The sequence below is a fragment of the Spea bombifrons genome, chromosome 8 (assembly GCF_027358695.1).
Source record: "Spea bombifrons isolate aSpeBom1 chromosome 8, aSpeBom1.2.pri, whole genome shotgun sequence".
NCBI classification, from domain to species: domain Eukaryota; kingdom Metazoa; phylum Chordata; class Amphibia; order Anura; family Pelobatidae; genus Spea; species Spea bombifrons.
Genome location: NC_071094.1, coordinates 45750659 through 45767804, shown reverse-complemented (window position 1 = coordinate 45767804; position 17146 = coordinate 45750659). Strand labels below are relative to the sequence as shown.

The window sequence follows — 17146 nt, the reverse complement described above, 5'->3', positions numbered from 1 at the left end:
CGATGCTGACAGATATAACCTGGGCTGCAGGCCATGGATATAGCTAGTGCACGGTGTCAACCGAGTTTCCATGTTCCGTGTCAACCGAGTTTCCATGTTCCGTGTCAACCGAGTTTCCATGTTCCGTGTCAACCGAGTTTCCATGTTCCGTGTCAACCGAGTTTCCATGTTCCGTGTCAACCGAGTTTCCATGTCCGGTGTCAACCGAGTTTCCATGTCCGGTGTCAACCGAGTTTCCATGCCCGGTGTCAACCGAGTTTCCATGCCCGGTGTCAACCGAGTTTCCATGCCCGGTGTCAACCTAGTTTCCATGCCCGGTGTCAACCGAGTTTCCATGCCCGGTGTCAACCGAGTTTCCATGCCCGGTGTCAACCGAGTTTCCATGCCCGGTGTCAACCGAGTTTCCATGTTCCGTGTCAACCGAGTTTCCATGTCCGGTGTCAACCGAGTTTCCATGTCCGGTGTCAACCGAGTTTCCATGCCCGGTGTCAACCGAGTTTCCATGTTCCGTGTCAACCGAGTTTCCATGTTCCGTGTCAACCGAGTTTCCATGTCCGGTGTCAACCGAGTTTCCATGCCCGGTGTCAACCGAGTTTCCATGTCCGGTGTCAACCGAGTTTCCATGCCCGGTGTCAACCGAGTTTCCATGTCCGGTGTCAACCGAGTTTCCATGCCCGGTGTCAACCGAGTTTCCATGTCCGGTGTCAACCGAGTTTCCATGCCCGGTGTCAACCGAGTTTCCATGTTCCGTGTCAACCGAGTTTCCATGTCCGGTGTCAGCCGAGTTTCCATGTCTGTGTCAACCGAGTTTCCATGTCCGGTGTCAGCCGAGTTTCCATGTCCGGTGTCAGCCGAGTTTCCATGTGTCCGGTGTCAACCTTTTTCTAATGCATTTCGCTTACACTGGACTTTCAGGGTAACTCCAATACAAAACCCCACCACACACTTCCTCCGAAATTGAGCACCCACCTGTACCAGGCTCAGCCGCTGAGTGGGGCAGATTTACTAAAGGAAGGGTAGCAGCAGGGCACAAAACTAGAACAGGGACAGAGCAAACGAGTGCAAAGAGCTACATTCCAGAGTCCTCGTGTCTCGCCCTGACTTTCCGCGTGTCTCGTGTCAACCGAGTATCCATGTCCGTGTCAACCGAGTTTCACTGGTGCTCTGGATCCTGCCCCATCTGTTCTGCCCCGGTACCGATCTGGCTTATTTCCTAGAATACTGAACGAGCAGGTTCCGGGGAATAAAGAGATTATAGAGAGGGCAGAGAATACATGGAAAGGTCTCCCGGCAGAGATCATAGAAATGCATTCAGTACTAGTGATACATATAGAAAGCAGATTTATATAACCCAATTACTCCAGAATATGCTGAGATTTTATAAATTCATTCAAAAATACAACATTTTTATTAATGATATAACCAGTTTTTGCCTTCAAGGGGTTATTATGTAATACGTATACATAGAACCTGCTGGCAGATCGGCCCCAATACGGCCCATTATTCCTGCTGTAAAGACTCAGATGTTAAGCAGTCGTTAACCAGAGTATGACATCATATCCTTGGGTTTTATGATGAAAGCAGTGCAGGTGTGTGTGGGGGGCAGATGGGAGGTCCACAAGAGAAGCACCAACGACTATAAAATTGTGGGTAAAACCAGCCTAGCACCCCTCTCACATGGACCCACTACGGGTAAAGCCTCAATATGCCCCTGATCACTCAATCTATTGTGATCTATCATAAGTTAGAATCTTATGAAACACCCCAGGTGTGACTGTAATCAGAGGGCGGAGGATTCCGTTTTTTGGATCTTTATACACTGATCGTTAATTACACATTTCTTCTAATGACTGTAATTTAGAAACGTGGGGCCGTCCCTTTAAATAATTAACCTGTTCTGAGTATAAATACAGAGAGGTTAAAGGAGCAGCACAGTGCAGAGGACGCCTCGCTCCAGAGTTTTATCATCACGATGGCGCTGGGCCTGGTCGGGACGTTTCTCCTGGTCTCCTGTATCACTGCCCTGCTTTACCTGATCGCATGGAGGGGCAAAAAGAAGCTGGGAAACCTGCCCCCAGGACCCACCCCACTGCCCCTTCTGGGGAATATTCTGCAGATCAGCACCAAGGAATTACCCCAGTCTCTGGTTAAGGTGAGGAGGCGTTACTGGGGCATTTAGTGAGATCTAGTAGCTCTGAAGCTGATCCTAAATCACCCAATACTGAACCATAGGGAGATTTATACATAACTGTGTCAGGGCAGCCCTGCCAATGAGGGGGCGAAGGGGAATTGCCCCGGGGCATGCACTAATTTGAAGATTTGGAGCCTCTTAAAGAAGCCCCCCTCCCTGCAGTTCAATATTTAGCCACCAGGGTGGGTCGACTAATACAGATTTTGGACCATTTACACAGGATTTGTCTAAATTATTTAATTTGGTTTCGTACAAAAGCTGAGGGTGCAATTAGGGGGCGTTTTTTTTCCACAAATTGTGATGTTTTATTATCATGTAGCCAGGATCCACCACACTAAAGAAAAAGTTGGCAGAGATTTCTACTGCAATCAAAAATTGTTCATGTTTTTTGCTTAAAAATAATTCACTTTTGGTTTAGCTTTTTTTGCTTAAAAATAATTCACTTTTGTTACAATCGACAAAAAAGCACTTGTTTTGCAGCTTTAATAGGTTTAATTATTTTTAAAGATATTTGTTGTGTTGGAATTAATCTACTTTTACTGCATATACTTTTATATCTTAAATCCTAAAAGAATTCTACTTTTTTTTTTTAAATCATCTTTATTGATTCATATTTTATGCTTTCTTAATGTTTGTTAATAAAACCAGCATTGTGCTTAAGGAATGATATTTGTATCCAAGGACAGGTAAATATGTAATGTTAGTCAATTTTAATTTGAAATCAATAATTTGTAAAAAATACGAAAGAGAAATCAAAAGCAAAAATTTGAACTACAGCTCTTAAATAGTTAAAGAAGAAAAAAAGAGTATTGTAATATTTTGTTATATAATTCACAGAAATCCCTTTTTGGATTGTTTTTGTGCTCTTACATGAATATATAATTAAAGAGAAGATGTTTTCTAATAAGCGTTGTATAAGTTATCCATGTTTTCTAATAAGCGTTGGGAGAAGCCGGTTTTCACTAATTGTGATTCGCTAAAACTCAACAATTCCCACTCAATGTAAATATTTTCTTTCTCGGTTGAAACGTAAGGATCTCACACATACAAAACCCGGTTTAAATACATAATATGAGATTAATCCGTTGGGGGGGATTATGTTACGGGGTTTGTGAAAATCCGTTCTCCTGTTAGTTCTTATTTTGAAAACATCCTTTGAATCCACTGGATAGATTTGCGCAGCAATCACGCGCTCTGCGGCGCTCTTCAGTGGTATTTAAGTACTCGCATTTTTTTATATTTTGCAAGCGTGCGCAATTTAGTGAATAGACCCCTTAGAATTTACTAATCTGTTGTATTATATGGATTCCTACCAGGGGTTTTCATTTCAAGGAACAAGTTCATCTTGATACTCAGTACTGATGTCTCCTGTCATTCCCTCTTCAGCTGAGCGAGCAGTACGGACCGGTGTACACTCTTTACCTCGCCCGCCATAGGGCCGTCATGCTCACTGGATACGACACGGTGAAGGAAGCCCTTATAGATCGAAGCGATGCGTTCAGCGACAGGGGAAATATGGACCTGATTGATTTTCTGTTCAAAGATTATGGTAAAATACACCGTACTTTACACCCACAAATATACAGCGAGGTCCAAGTATCCTTAACTCCTTGACGACGATTGACTGTCCAGGCACGTCACGCAAAAACAGTCAGTTAATGACAATGGATGTGCCTGGACCGTCATGACTTTAAACGGGTGTACAAAGCGATCTATGTTCGCTTTCTTCACCCAAACGATCTTGTTGTAATGCCTCCATGACAAGGTATTCAGCAACACCGACATCAGCATCAGGGGCCATGTCTGGCCCCTCCCAGGGACATCAATGTTCTGAAAAATCGCCACTGTGAGAGATTTTGCCACTCGCAAGATAGCGACGTATCCTTTTAATAAAATAAAACAAAAAAGCTTCCAAAGTTTCTAAGAGGGTCTCTCCAGACCCTCCCAAACAGTCATGCAACTCAACGGAGCCCAGCTTTCTAATCACAATTTGATTAGTAAAATAAATTTCATAATAATAATAAAATATATATATATATATATATATATATATATATATATATATATATATAGGGAAGTAGAAGTATTATCAAACACTCATCTACAGACACCAGGCTTGTTTTTCCCTCAGAAATCTCATGGTGCTTCCACATTCACAAGGGATTCTGGGTAGGTGCATGCAAACAAGGTTAACAATGATCACCCTCCTGCAGGCCTCCTTATGGCCGGGGAGGGAAGAAGGGGTCACATATCCTTTGGGAATGTGAGCCCCGAAGAAAACAAAACAAACCTGGTGTCCACTGTGGCCTTATGGCACTTTGGCACTTTCACTTTTTTTTGTGTTTTTTCACAATGAAACAAGAACCTCGGGGCTTCAAAAAAAACAAAAAGCAGCTGTCCGTGAGCGGTGATCTGGCTACTGCATCTCTTACAGAGTTTTGTCTAAGAGCTGTCCTGTATAAAGTGGAAATAGAGGCAAAAGGTGATTATTGTTAACCTTATTTGCATGCGCCTACCCAGAATCCCTTGTGGTTGTGGCAGTGCCGTGAGGGAAAAGAGCCTTCTGACTCTCTGGTGTCTGTAGATGAGTGTTTAATAATAATACTTCTACTACCTCTTAAATTTAAGTGGAAGGGTTTTCCCATCACCTTTACTCACCATTACTTATATAATGGTATATATACACATGTGTATACGTATACACACGTGTATGTAGATATACCATTATATAATAATGTCCCCCCCCTGCAAGTCTTAAAAAAGAGGTAAAATACTGGCATGGTAAATGCTAATGGGGTAAATGGAATTGGCCAGGTACAACAATGTTCCAGTTGGCAGGATGACCGCATGTCAAACTACAACGTGTGTGGGAAAAATACACACAAAAAAATATTTCAAAAATGGTTTTGAAATAGCAAAACATTACTTGCACTTATTGCCCCATAACGTGCAAAAAAAACCCCCCATAAAAACATTGGGTATTTCTAAACTCAGGACAAATAGAATCTATTCAGCAGGTTTTTTTTTCATTCGTTTTATAGATGAGTAAAAGATTTCCAGGTAAAAGTCAGAAAAAGTCTTTTTTTTCCCTCAAATTTTCACCATATGTTATACTTTGTTAACAGTAAATGATATGATACAATCAAAATAATGACTTGTCCTGAAACAAACAATATATAACGTGTGTGGGTTCAGTAAATGGCAAAAAAGAAAATTACAGCTTAACACGAGCATCACAGAAGTGCTAAAACAGCCATTGTCACAAATTGCACACAAAATAAAATCAGCCATTGTCACCGAGGGGTTAAGGACCGTTACAGTGAAACAAAAAGTACCATAACACATAAATCAATGGAGCAAAGAGAATAAAGTCCTGCATCAACACTCCCCACCGGTAGTAAAGTCTTCTCAAGGAAGCGGTGGGGGTCCCGCTTTGTATTTAGGGCCTCATGCAGAAATTCTAACCTTATGGCACAAGTTTTTTATAGTTTACTGGAGAGCCACTAAAAACAGATAAAAGAACGATTATCTAATCTCAGAACATCTCTGATAAACGATCAGATAGATAATCGTTCTTTAATTTTGGTTGCAGGGATTATTTTAAGCAACGGGGAGCGGTGGAAGGTCATGCGCCGATTCTCTCTCATGACCTTGAGGAATTTTGGAATGGGGAAGAGGAGCATCGAGGAGAGAATACAAGAGGAGGCGCAGTGCCTCGCGGAAGCGTTCAAACAGCACAAAGGTTGGTGGAATTTATTTTTTTTAATTGAAATTATTTGCCACTCTTTAACCCGAACCTCATGGAAGAAAATATTCATAGTTGTTTGCATCTGATCACAAACGAGGTCACATATTATCACATATTATGTTTCGGAAATCCATCCATTTTTGCCTATTTTCACGCTCCTCAATGCTCCTGCAGGATTTACAGTGAAAATATGCAAAAAACTTGAGGTTTTCGGTAAAACCCCCCACAGAAGCATCAACTTTCTCATGTCTTGTTATAAATCCCACTAACATGCGGTTGTATAGATTCAAAACCATAACACCCAATAACTACCACTTTATTGTTGTTATTATAGTTAATTTCATTGTATTTTTTTAGTCAAATCCAAATTATTTAACACATTTTAATATCTAACATATTTTTCTATCTCCCAAACCTCGACAGATACCCCTTTTGACCCAATAATACTTCTAGGCCAGGCCGTGTCCAACGTCATCTGCTCCATTGTATTTGGGGAAAGGTTTGATTATGAAGATAAGACTTTTGTGAGTCTCCTGTTATATATCAGAGAGATCATCACATCGATAAACTCAGCTTCTGGCCAGGTGAACACTTATATGCTTTGATTGTGATTAACCGTGAAGAATCCATTCCATTTTAATTCCATGATTTACTCGTTTTTTTCCAATTAAAAATTCCAAATTTACTTCTGGGACCAAAATTATACCTCGGATATCTAGTCAGGAGCAATTCTTGTGCAAAGAGATGGGCAGAATCAGACGGATCTGCTGGCATCATCTACGTTTCCATAAAAACATTGTTCACCCTGGGTGAAACCGGGACGTCGTATTAATCGGTGGTTAAGATGAATGCAAACATGGGTGGAAACGAGCTCTACTAGAATTAGCTACCGATAGCGAAACAAAAAAAGGTGATATCGTGTCCTGGGCAATACTAATAAATGATTATTTTTTGTTGTAGCTCCTCAATATGTTCCCAAGTGTGTTTAGACATATTCCTGGTCCCCACCGGAAAATATTCACAAGTTTTGACAAAATAAGAGAGTATGTGATAGACTCCGTGAAATCGCACCAAGAGACAATGGACGCCAACTATCCACGGGACTTAATAGACTGTTTCCTCACACAAATGGCCGAGGTAGAGTTGTCAAAGAGTGCTCCTCTTCTGAACGTATGATGTCCCGTTACCTTCTTTTTCTCCGTAGGATCAGAGCAATGCCTTCATTAAACTGTCTTGTTTTCTCGCAGGAAAAAAATAATCCCAACACAGAATTTCATCATGAGAATTTGGTAGGAACCGTAATAGATCTGTTTTTTGCCGGGACGGAAACCACAAGTTTGACCCTGAGATACGGCTTCCTGATTCTTCTCAAATACCCAGAGATACAAGGTCAGCCATGCTGAAAAATAGGAACCCTATAAAATAATTACCATTTGTAATTGCAGCAATATGGTAAATGATACGGTGAGCTGAAATTGCATCACATGTGAGCCCTGAACATTTGCAGATTTGTTTTATCCATTCAATAAATGTGGTGACATAAGTGGCCCCATTTGTTTTGTACTCATGGCACACGATAAGATGATACTCATATGTTACTAATATGATTAAAATATCTAGTATGAAGAAATGGAAAGTTGGGATAAACAAGGTATTAGTTGTTTTTTTTCATATTTGTTTATATGTTTATATGTTGTTTTCAGAGAAGATCCACAAGGAGATCGACCAAGTCATTGGCCAAAATCGCTGTCCGTCAGTGGAGGATCGGAGTAAAATGCCCTATACAGAGGCTGTGATCCACGAGATTCAGAGATTTGCTGACATCGTTCCTGCTGGACTGGCTCATGCAGCCAGCAAAGACACGACCTTCAGAGGATATCACATCCCCAAGGTCAATAAGATGTTTCAGGGGGTCAATCACGGGGATATAAATCATGATGGCAGAAAAGAACCAAGATCCATGCGGTCTGCTGTCTTAAATCACCTTCATCTGCTTAATCCCTTTATGATGGCTTTATGCAGATGCTAATCTTTCCTCAATCCCTTTATTCTTTTTGCCTATAAAGCATTACATATTAGTTATTATTACAATAATATATTGCTAAAATTTAAATGTTTGTTTTAAGTAGGGCAAGTCTGATTCCTATACTCCAGCGCTTCCTAAAGAAAATCCCCCCAAATGTACAATTTTCATGAATATTACCCAAAAGCATGTCAATGTTATTAGAACTCCGTCCTGGCTGGTAATCTTGCACCGTTTTAATCGTTTTATCGTAGGGCACTTTAATATTCCCGGTTCTGACTACGGTCTTGAAAGACAGAAATTATTTTAAAAACCCTGAAAAGTTTGATCCCGGTCACTTTCTGGATGAGAACGGACGGTTTAAAAAGAACAACGCTTTCATGCCATTTTCAGCAGGTAATAACATTGTCTCAGTGGTTAATATTTAAAGCAGGAGGGTTGCGGGGTGTATTGCCCTCAGGTGACCCGGCTTCTTTCTTGCTGTTCCTCCTCTCCAGGTAAACGTATGTGTGCGGGGGAAGGGCTGGCTCGTATGGAGCTCTTCCTCTTCTTCACCACCATCTTACAAAAACTCACCCTCAAACCAACGGTGAAGACAGAAGAGATTGACATCTACCCAGAGCCGAACACCAATGCTTCGAGGCCGCGTCTCTACAAAATGTTCACCGTCCCGCGATGAACAATTTTGCTGCAGGGCACAGAAGCTCCCAAAATGTGTACTGACAAAAAAACATGAAACCAGCAAACTAATTGCAGGCACTAAACGAAGCGAGCTAATAGCAGCTCTTGTAGTAACACCGCTGGCAGAAGCTCCATTACAGAACCTACACGACTAATCATGGACTCATTAAGATGTTTGCAAATCGCTCAAATGTAGGATCTAAAGGTTGCCAAAGTAACAAAATATATAAATTATGATTACTTTTATTCTTACTACTTTTAATTATATTTGCACATATAGTCTCAAAAGTTGTCTTTTTTTGCGACTGCCGACTTCATGTGTGGGTTGTGCTAGTAGCGGCGGTAATAATAGCTCCACTGGCCAAGGCCTGATATTACAGAACAAATACAATTAATGACAGACGCAGGTTAAATAATACATTCCCGACGTGATATAGAAGAATAAAGCACGGCCGCAGGAGGTTAACCCACATAGCAACCATGGTCACAGGAGATTACCCCACGTGTACATGGGCTATATTCCCCAACCAGGACCCTTATAATAATAATAATAATGAGTCAGATGCAAAGGTAAAAGGATTAAATATCATCATTATCAATACCAACAGTGGTAGTAGGGGTATAACAGGAAAAGCAATAATACACACAATAACAGATATATCCAGTCTGTGGATACCCAGCCCCAAATACCTCCCAAACAGTGGGCTCTAAGGCGGATTTAGGTAGCAATACGTTTTTAAAAGGAAGTGAAGCAGCACACAGGTACCTCACGGTGCCCCTGTCTACAGCACAGGGGGTGTGCGGGTAATGGCCGCCTACCGGCCCCTCTCTGTCAGATTCACCGGCGGCTTCCTCCTGAGCAGACATCCCACCATGCTCAGCATGCGCAGCACACAGCACTCACTCTGTAGACTGGGTACTCAGGGGTTTATGGTGAAGCTGTAGCGGCTTCACTAGCTCCTCTCCAGCTTCCCTAAGAAAGTCCCTCCTACAGAGAGAGCGCATACATCTAATCAGGCCTGACTTTGGGCCTAGTCCTGAGCTCTGTCAGCCTGGAGCTCCTTCCCTCAAGCTTCCCTCTCATGCTCTGCCCTCCAGCCTCCCACATCCTCTCTCAAAAGCCTGGGAAAGCCTTGCTGCCACCTGATTGGTGCAGCTGATCACATGCCCCACTTGCAAGGGTGGATGGGAAGAACAAGCAGTGGGTAACGCTCCCACAAAAGTTTTAAATGGTGGGTGGGATGTGACTGCTTCTTTCAGCCTTAAAAGTAGAAATGAGGTGAGCTACAGCAAAAGCCAAAGAGACATCTTCTGAAGAGACCTCTGAGGTATTGAATGCTGATGTGACTTTACGTCTCGCTATGGGAACTAAAAGAGATCACAAACTTATTAAGCCGTTCCTGGGACTGGTCTGTAAATTTTCACGTATGGTTCTCGAGCTGTAGGCAGAATCATCAGCTACATTTAAAGTAATATTTAGCTTCCATGGTTTATTATCACAACAATACCCTCCCCAGGACAAAGTGCAGGGCACTCTGGGCTACGACATCCCGTGTGCCAGCGGAGCGCCCCTGGACTCTGGTCCTTGTTTGTCAAATTACTTCAATTTAGTGGCACTCAGTCCCGTGCCAACAGATATAATGTACCTGATACGACCATCTATACCGTATGAGAGGAGAGACAACGAGAGAAAGAATAGTACAATAATAAAAAAATGTGCGGCTGTCCCTTTCAATAACTAACCTGTTCTGAGTATAAATACAGAGGGAGGTGCAGGGAGCAGCACAGTGCAGAGGACGCCTCGCTCCAATGGCGCTGGGACTGGTCGGGACGTTTCTCCTGGTCTCCTGTATCACTGCCCTGCTCTACCTGATTGCATGGAGGGGCAAAAGAAAGTCAGAAAACCTGCCCCCAGGACCCACCCCACTGCCTTTGCTGGGGAATATTCTGCAGATCAGCACCAAGGAATTACCCCAGTCCCTGGTTAAGGTGAGGAGGCTTTACTGGGGCAGTTACTGGGAGTTTGTAGCTTTGAAGTTGAATCACCCTATAATGAACCATAGGGAAATTTATACATAACTGTGCAATTGCACTCATTTCAACATTTGGGATCTCTTACAGAAGCCCCCTTCCCTGCAGTTCAATATGTTGTTTTTTGTGCTCTTACTTGAATATATAATTAACCCCTTAATGACAAAGCCTGTACATGTACGGGCTCAAAATGCATTGTTTTCAATGGGTTTAGGGACTGCCCATTGTCCTTAAGGGGTTAAAGAGAAGATTCTTTTTATTTTAATGTAATCCATGTTTTCTAATAAGCGTTGGGAGAAGCCGGTTTTCACTAATTGTGATTCGGTAAAACCCAACAATTCCCACTCAATGTAAATATTTTCTTTCTCGGTTGAAACGTAAGGATCTCACACATACAAAACCCGGTTTAAATACATAATATGAGATTAATCCGTTGGGGGATTATGTTACGGGGTTTGTGAAAATCCGTTCTCATTTTAAATGCACTGGATAGATTTGCACAGTAATCACGTGCTCTGCGGCGCTCTTCAGTGGTATTTAAGTACTCACATTTTTTTTTATATTTTGCAAGCATGCGCAATTTAGTGAATAGACCTAATCTATTGTATTATATGGATTCCTACAAGGGGTTTTCATTTCAAGGAACAAGTTCATCTTGATACTCAGTACTGATGTCTCCTGTCATTCCCTCTTCAGCTGAGCGAGCAGTACGGACCGGTGTACACTCTTTACCTCGCCCGCCAAAAGGCCATCATGCTCACTGGATACGACACGGTGAAGGAAGCCCTTATAGATCGAAGCGATGCGTTCAGCGACAGGGGAAAAATGGACCTGTTTGATTTACTGTTCAAAGATTATGGTAAAATACACCGTACTTTACACCCATAAATATACAGCGAGGTCCAAGTATCCTTAACTCCTTGACGACGATTGACCATTATGACTTAAACAGGTGTAGAAAGCGACCTATGGGCATCTATGGACATCGGCATCAGGGACCATGTCTGGCCCCTCCCTGGGGCGTCAACGCCCACTATACACCGCATGGCGCCGGACGCCTGTTTTAGAAGAGCTTAAGCTCTTAAACTTCATTGGTGTCGCTGAAATAACTTGATAGCGAGGCAATCACAGAACCCCCACTCCAAGACTCACTGTCTCGCAAGATGGCGGTGCGTCCTTTAAAACAAAACAAAGTTTCCAAACTTTCCAAGAGGGTCCAATTAGCGCTATATATTCATACCTGGGAACTCTCCGGGTTTGCCCGGAGTTTGCCGGGTGAAGCACCGCTTCTCTGGGTCAAGACCCGAATCCTTCCCTACCCCTTTTCCCTATGAATGGGGGAGGGGTTTTCCCGCTGACATCAGCAGTAACGCCCCCAACATCAGCGGGACCCCCACTGACGTCAGTGGACAGTCCTGGCCGCGTCCCGCAAGGGAAGGCTCCGGGTAGCCGGAGCCCAGAAGTTCTCCGGTATGGCTATATCTTCAACTTATTCTCACATGGAAAGAGTTAAAATACCGGCATGTTAAATGCCCATGGGGTGTCTACTTTTAAACAATGCATGGCGGGTATCGCTGTACTCAGCAGATGTTACAATCAAACTAATAACATCAAATAAAAGAACAGTTATCTAATCTCAGAACATCTCTGATAAACGTCCTTTCATTGTGGTTGCAGGGATTATTTCAAGCAACGGGGAGAGGTGGAAGGTCATGCGCCGATTCTCTCTCATGACCTTGAGGAATTTCGGAATGGGGAAGCGAAGCCTCGAGGAGAGAATACAAGAGGAGGCGCAGTGCCTCGCGGAAGCGTTCAAACAGAACAAAGGTTGGTGGAATTTTTAAGAAAACTTTATATTTAGTTTTGATTGACATGTATTTCTGAGAATACCATGAAGGTTTATGAGATCACGGGGACTCCGGCAGGGCAAAAGTGGAAAGACATTATTTTAGGCAATAAATTACTAAGCGGAACCAAAATAACGAAATATCGATGCCGTAAAACGTCCCCTTAACGGTTATCCGTGGAGCTGGTCAAACTGCCACTCTTTACCTCATATTAGAAAATATTCATAGTTGTTTGTATCTGATCACAAATGAGGTCACAACCCACATTATCAGAAATCCATCCATTTTTGCCTATTTTCACACACCTCAATCCTGTGGGATTTACGGTGGAAATACGCAAAAATATGAAGTTTTCGGCAAAAGCCCCCCACAACTTTCCTATCTCTTGTTATAAATCCCACTAACATGCAGTTGTATAGATTCAAGACCATAACACCCAATAACTATCATTGTATTATTGTTGTTATTAAAGTTAATCTCACTGTATTTTATTTAGTGAAATTTTCATAATATATTATTTTTTTTATTTATATAAAACATTTTAATACCTATTTAACATATTTTTCTATCTCCCAAACCCCGACAGATACCCCTTTTGACCCGATAATACTTCTAGGACAGGCCGTCTCCAACGTCATCTGCTCCGTTGTCTTTGGTGAAAGGTTTGATTATGAAGATAAGACTTTTGCGAGTCTCCTGTCGTCCTTCAGAGACATCGTCACATCAATAAACTCAACTTCTGGCCAGGTGAACACTAACGTGCTTCGATTGTGATTAACCACGAAGAGTCTGCTACATTCCTAATTCCATGATTTACTAAAAACTACATTTACTTCTGATCTCAGATATCTAGTCAAGAGCATTTTTTATGCAAAGTGCAGACTAAATGGGCAGAATCGGGCGGATCTGCTGGCATTGTCAACGTTTCAGTAAAAACATTGTTGACCTTGGGTGAAACCGGGACGTTGTATTAATCGGTGGTTAAGATGAATGCAAACATGGGTGGAAAACGAGCTTTACTAGAATTAGCTACCGATAACAAAACAAAAAAAGGTGATGATATGTTCTGGACAATACTAATAATGAATTATGATTATTTTTTGTTCTAGCTCCTCAATTTTTTCCCAAGCTTGTTTAGACATATTCCTGGTCCCCACCAGAAAATATTCACAAGTTTTGACAAAATAAGAGAGTATGTGATAGACTCCGTGAAATCGCACCAAGAGACAATGGACGCCAACTATCCACGGGACTTAATAGACTGTTTCCTCACACAAATGGCCGAGGTAGAGTTCTATAAATCAAGGAGTGCGCCTCTTCTGAACGTAAATGTCCCGAGGATCAGAGCAATGCCTTCATTAAACTGTCTTGTTTTCTCGCAGGAAAAAAATAATCCCAACACAGAATTTCATCATGAGAATTTGGTAGGAACCGTAATAGATCTTTTTTTTGCCGGGACGGAAACCACAAGTTTGACCCTGAGATACGGCTTCCTGATTCTTCTCAAATCTCCAGAGATACAAGGTCAGCCATACTGAAAAATAGGAACTCTATAAAATAATTAACATTTGTAATTGCAGCGATATGGTAACTGATACGGTTAAGGTTCCAGCTGGAATTCATCTGTAGGACAGGCACATTGATAAAGGTGTTACTCTGAAGCATTTGCACATGTATTTTATCCATTCAATAAATGCGGTGACATAAGTGTCCCCATTTGTTTTGTTTTACTGTACTGAACAAAGAACTAGCAAAAGACCTGATGATTAAAAAATGTAATATGAAAAAATGGAAATATGGGATTAACAAGGGATTTTAGTTGCTTTTTTTTCATATCTGTGTTTATGAATATATATTGTCTTCAGAGAAGGTCCACAAGGAGATTGACCAAGTCATTGGCCAAGATCGCTGTCCGTCAGTTGAAGATCGGATTAAGATGCCCTATACAGATGCTGTGATCCACGAAATTCAGAGATTTGCTGACATTGTCCCTGCTGGACTGGGTCATGCAGCCAGCAAAGACACGACCTTCAGAGGTTATCACATCCCCAAGGTCAATCATGGTGGCAGAAAAGAACCAAGATCCATGCGGTCTCCTGTCTTACATCACTTAACGTATTCATTCTTTATGATGGCTTTATGCAGATGCTAATCTTTCCTCAACCCCTTTATTCTCTTTGCCTATAAAGCGATCTATTAGTTTTTTATTATTTACAATACTATATTGTCAGGGTGAGCCTGACTCCTATACTCCAGCGCTTCCTAAAGAAAATCCCCCCCAAATGTACAATTTTCATGAATATTACCCAAAAGCATGTCAATGTTATTAGAACTCTGTCCTGGCTGGTAATCTTTCACAGTTTTAATTGTTTCATTTTAGGGCACGTTAATATTCCCGGTTCTGACTACGGTCTTGAAAGACAGAAATTATTTTAAAAACCCTGAAAAGTTTGATCCCGGTCACTTTCTGGATGAGAACGGACGGTTTAAAAAGAACAACGCTTTCATGCCGTTTTCAGCAGGTAATAACATTGTCTCAGTGGTTAATATTTAAAGCAGGAGGGTTGCGGGGTGTATTGTCCTCAAGTGACCGGGCTTCTTTCTTGCTGTTCCTCCTCTCCAGGTAAACGTATGTGTGCAGGGGAAGGGCTGGCTCGTATGGAGCTCTTCCTCTTCTTCACCACCATCTTACAAAAACTCACCCTCAAACCAACGGTGACGACGGAAGAGATTGACATCTACCCAGAGCCGAACACCAATGCTTCGAGGCCGCGTCTCTACAAAATGTTCACCGTCCCGCGATGAACAGTTTTGCCTACAGGGGACAGAGGCTCCCGAAAAGTGTACTGACAACAAAACATGAAACCAGCAAACTAATTGAAGACATAAAATGAAGCGAGCTAATAGCGGCTCTTGTAGTAACACCGCTAGCAGAAGCTCCATTACAGAACCCACACGACTTAATGATGGACTCTTAAGATGTTTGCAAATTGCTTGTACGTAAGCTCTAATGGTTGCCCAAGCAACAAAATATATAAACTATGATTGCTCTTATAACTTTTAATAATATTTGCACTTGTGGTATCAAATGGTTGTTTTGTGAATGCCGACTTCATGTGTGGGTTGTGCTAGTAGCGGCGGTAATAATAGCGCCATTGGCCAAGGGCTGATATTACAGAACAAATACAATTAATGACAGACGCAGGTTAAATAATACAATCCCGATGTGATATAGAAGAATAAAGCACAGTTGCAGGAGAGTAGCCCACATTATAACCATGGTCACAGGAGATTACCCCACGTGCACATGGGCTATATTCCCCAACCAGGACCCTTATAATAATAATAATAATAATAATTATAATGAGTCAGATGCAAAGGTAAAAGGATTAAATATCATCAGTATCAATACCAACAGTGGTAGTAGGGGTATAACAGGAACAGAAAAAAAATACACACAATAACATATATATCCAGTCTGTGAATACCCAGCCCCAAATACCTCCCAAACAGTGGGCTCTAAGGCGGATTTAGGTAGTGCTACGTTTTGAAAAGGAAGTGAAGCAGCACACAGGTACCTCACGGTGCACCTGCCTGCAGCACAGGGGGTGTGTGGGTAATGGCCGCCTACCGGCCCCTCTCTGTCAGACTCACCGGCGGTTTCCTTCTGGGCAGACATCCCACCATGCGCAGCACACAGCACTCTGCAGACACCGAGTACTCAGGGGTTTATGGAGAAGCTGTCTCTCCTACAGAAAGAGCACAGAAATCTAATCAGGGCTGACTTTGGGCCTAGTCCTGAGCTCTGTCAGCCTGGAGCTCCTTCCCTCAAGCTTCCCTCTCATGCTCTGCCCTCCAGACGCCCGGAAAGCCTCACTGCCAGAACAAACAGTGGGTAAAGCTCCCACAAAAGACTGAAATGGTGGGTGGGATGTGAAGTAGAAATGAGGTGAGCTAACGGCAAAGGCCACAGAGACATCTTCTGAAGAGACCTCTGAGGTATTGAATGCCGATGTGACTCTACGTCTCGCTATGCTCACTAAAAGAGATCACAAACTTATTAAGCCGTTCCTGGGACTGGTCTGTACATTTTCATGTATGGTTCTCGAGCTGTAGGCAGAATCATCAGCTACATTTAAAGCAATGTTTGGTTTTCATGGTTTATTATCACAACAATACCCTCCCCAGGACAAAGTGCAGGGCATTCTGGGCTACGGCATCCCGTGTGCCAGCGGCGCGCCCCTGGACTCTGGTCATTGTTTGTTAAATCACTTCAATTTAGTGGCACTCAGTCTCGTGCCAACAGATATAATGTACCTGATACGACCTAATTAGTTTTGGTGGGCCCTGAGCCAGCTGAGTTTCCCTGGGTCCTATGTTCTGGGTCCTGCACCATCTGATACATGCTGACCCAATTTATTTCCTGGAATGGTAAATGAGGAGGTTCTGAAGGATTGATAGATTATAAAAAGGGTAGAAAATACAGGGAACAGTTCCCCAGCAGAGATAATGGCAATACAGATGGGATGCAACACTCTATAGCATCATGTGATTTAATAAATTAATGAAAATATTTTAAAAAGTGCACAATATATTCTCTCTCTCTCTCTCTCTATATATATACT

General features: G+C 42.3%; 1 protein-coding gene across 1 annotated transcript; it reads left to right on the top strand.

The window, feature by feature from the left end:
- Positions 1-1929: 1929 nt before the first annotated feature.
- On the top strand, positions 1930-15578 carry LOC128503954 (uncharacterized). The gene is made up of 18 exons (XM_053474149.1): positions 1930-2152; positions 3578-3740; positions 5784-5933; positions 6363-6523; positions 6900-7076; positions 7187-7328; positions 7643-7830; positions 8217-8358; positions 8460-8638; positions 10408-10632; positions 11371-11533; positions 12352-12501; positions 13108-13268; positions 13631-13807; positions 13904-14045; positions 14387-14574; positions 14902-15043; positions 15145-15578. Exons 1-18 carry the CDS (start codon positions 1973-1975, stop codon positions 15324-15326), a joined length of 3012 nt encoding a protein of 1003 aa, XP_053330124.1. The 5' UTR covers positions 1930-1972; the 3' UTR covers positions 15327-15578.
- The last annotated feature ends 1568 nt before the right edge of the window (positions 15579-17146 follow it).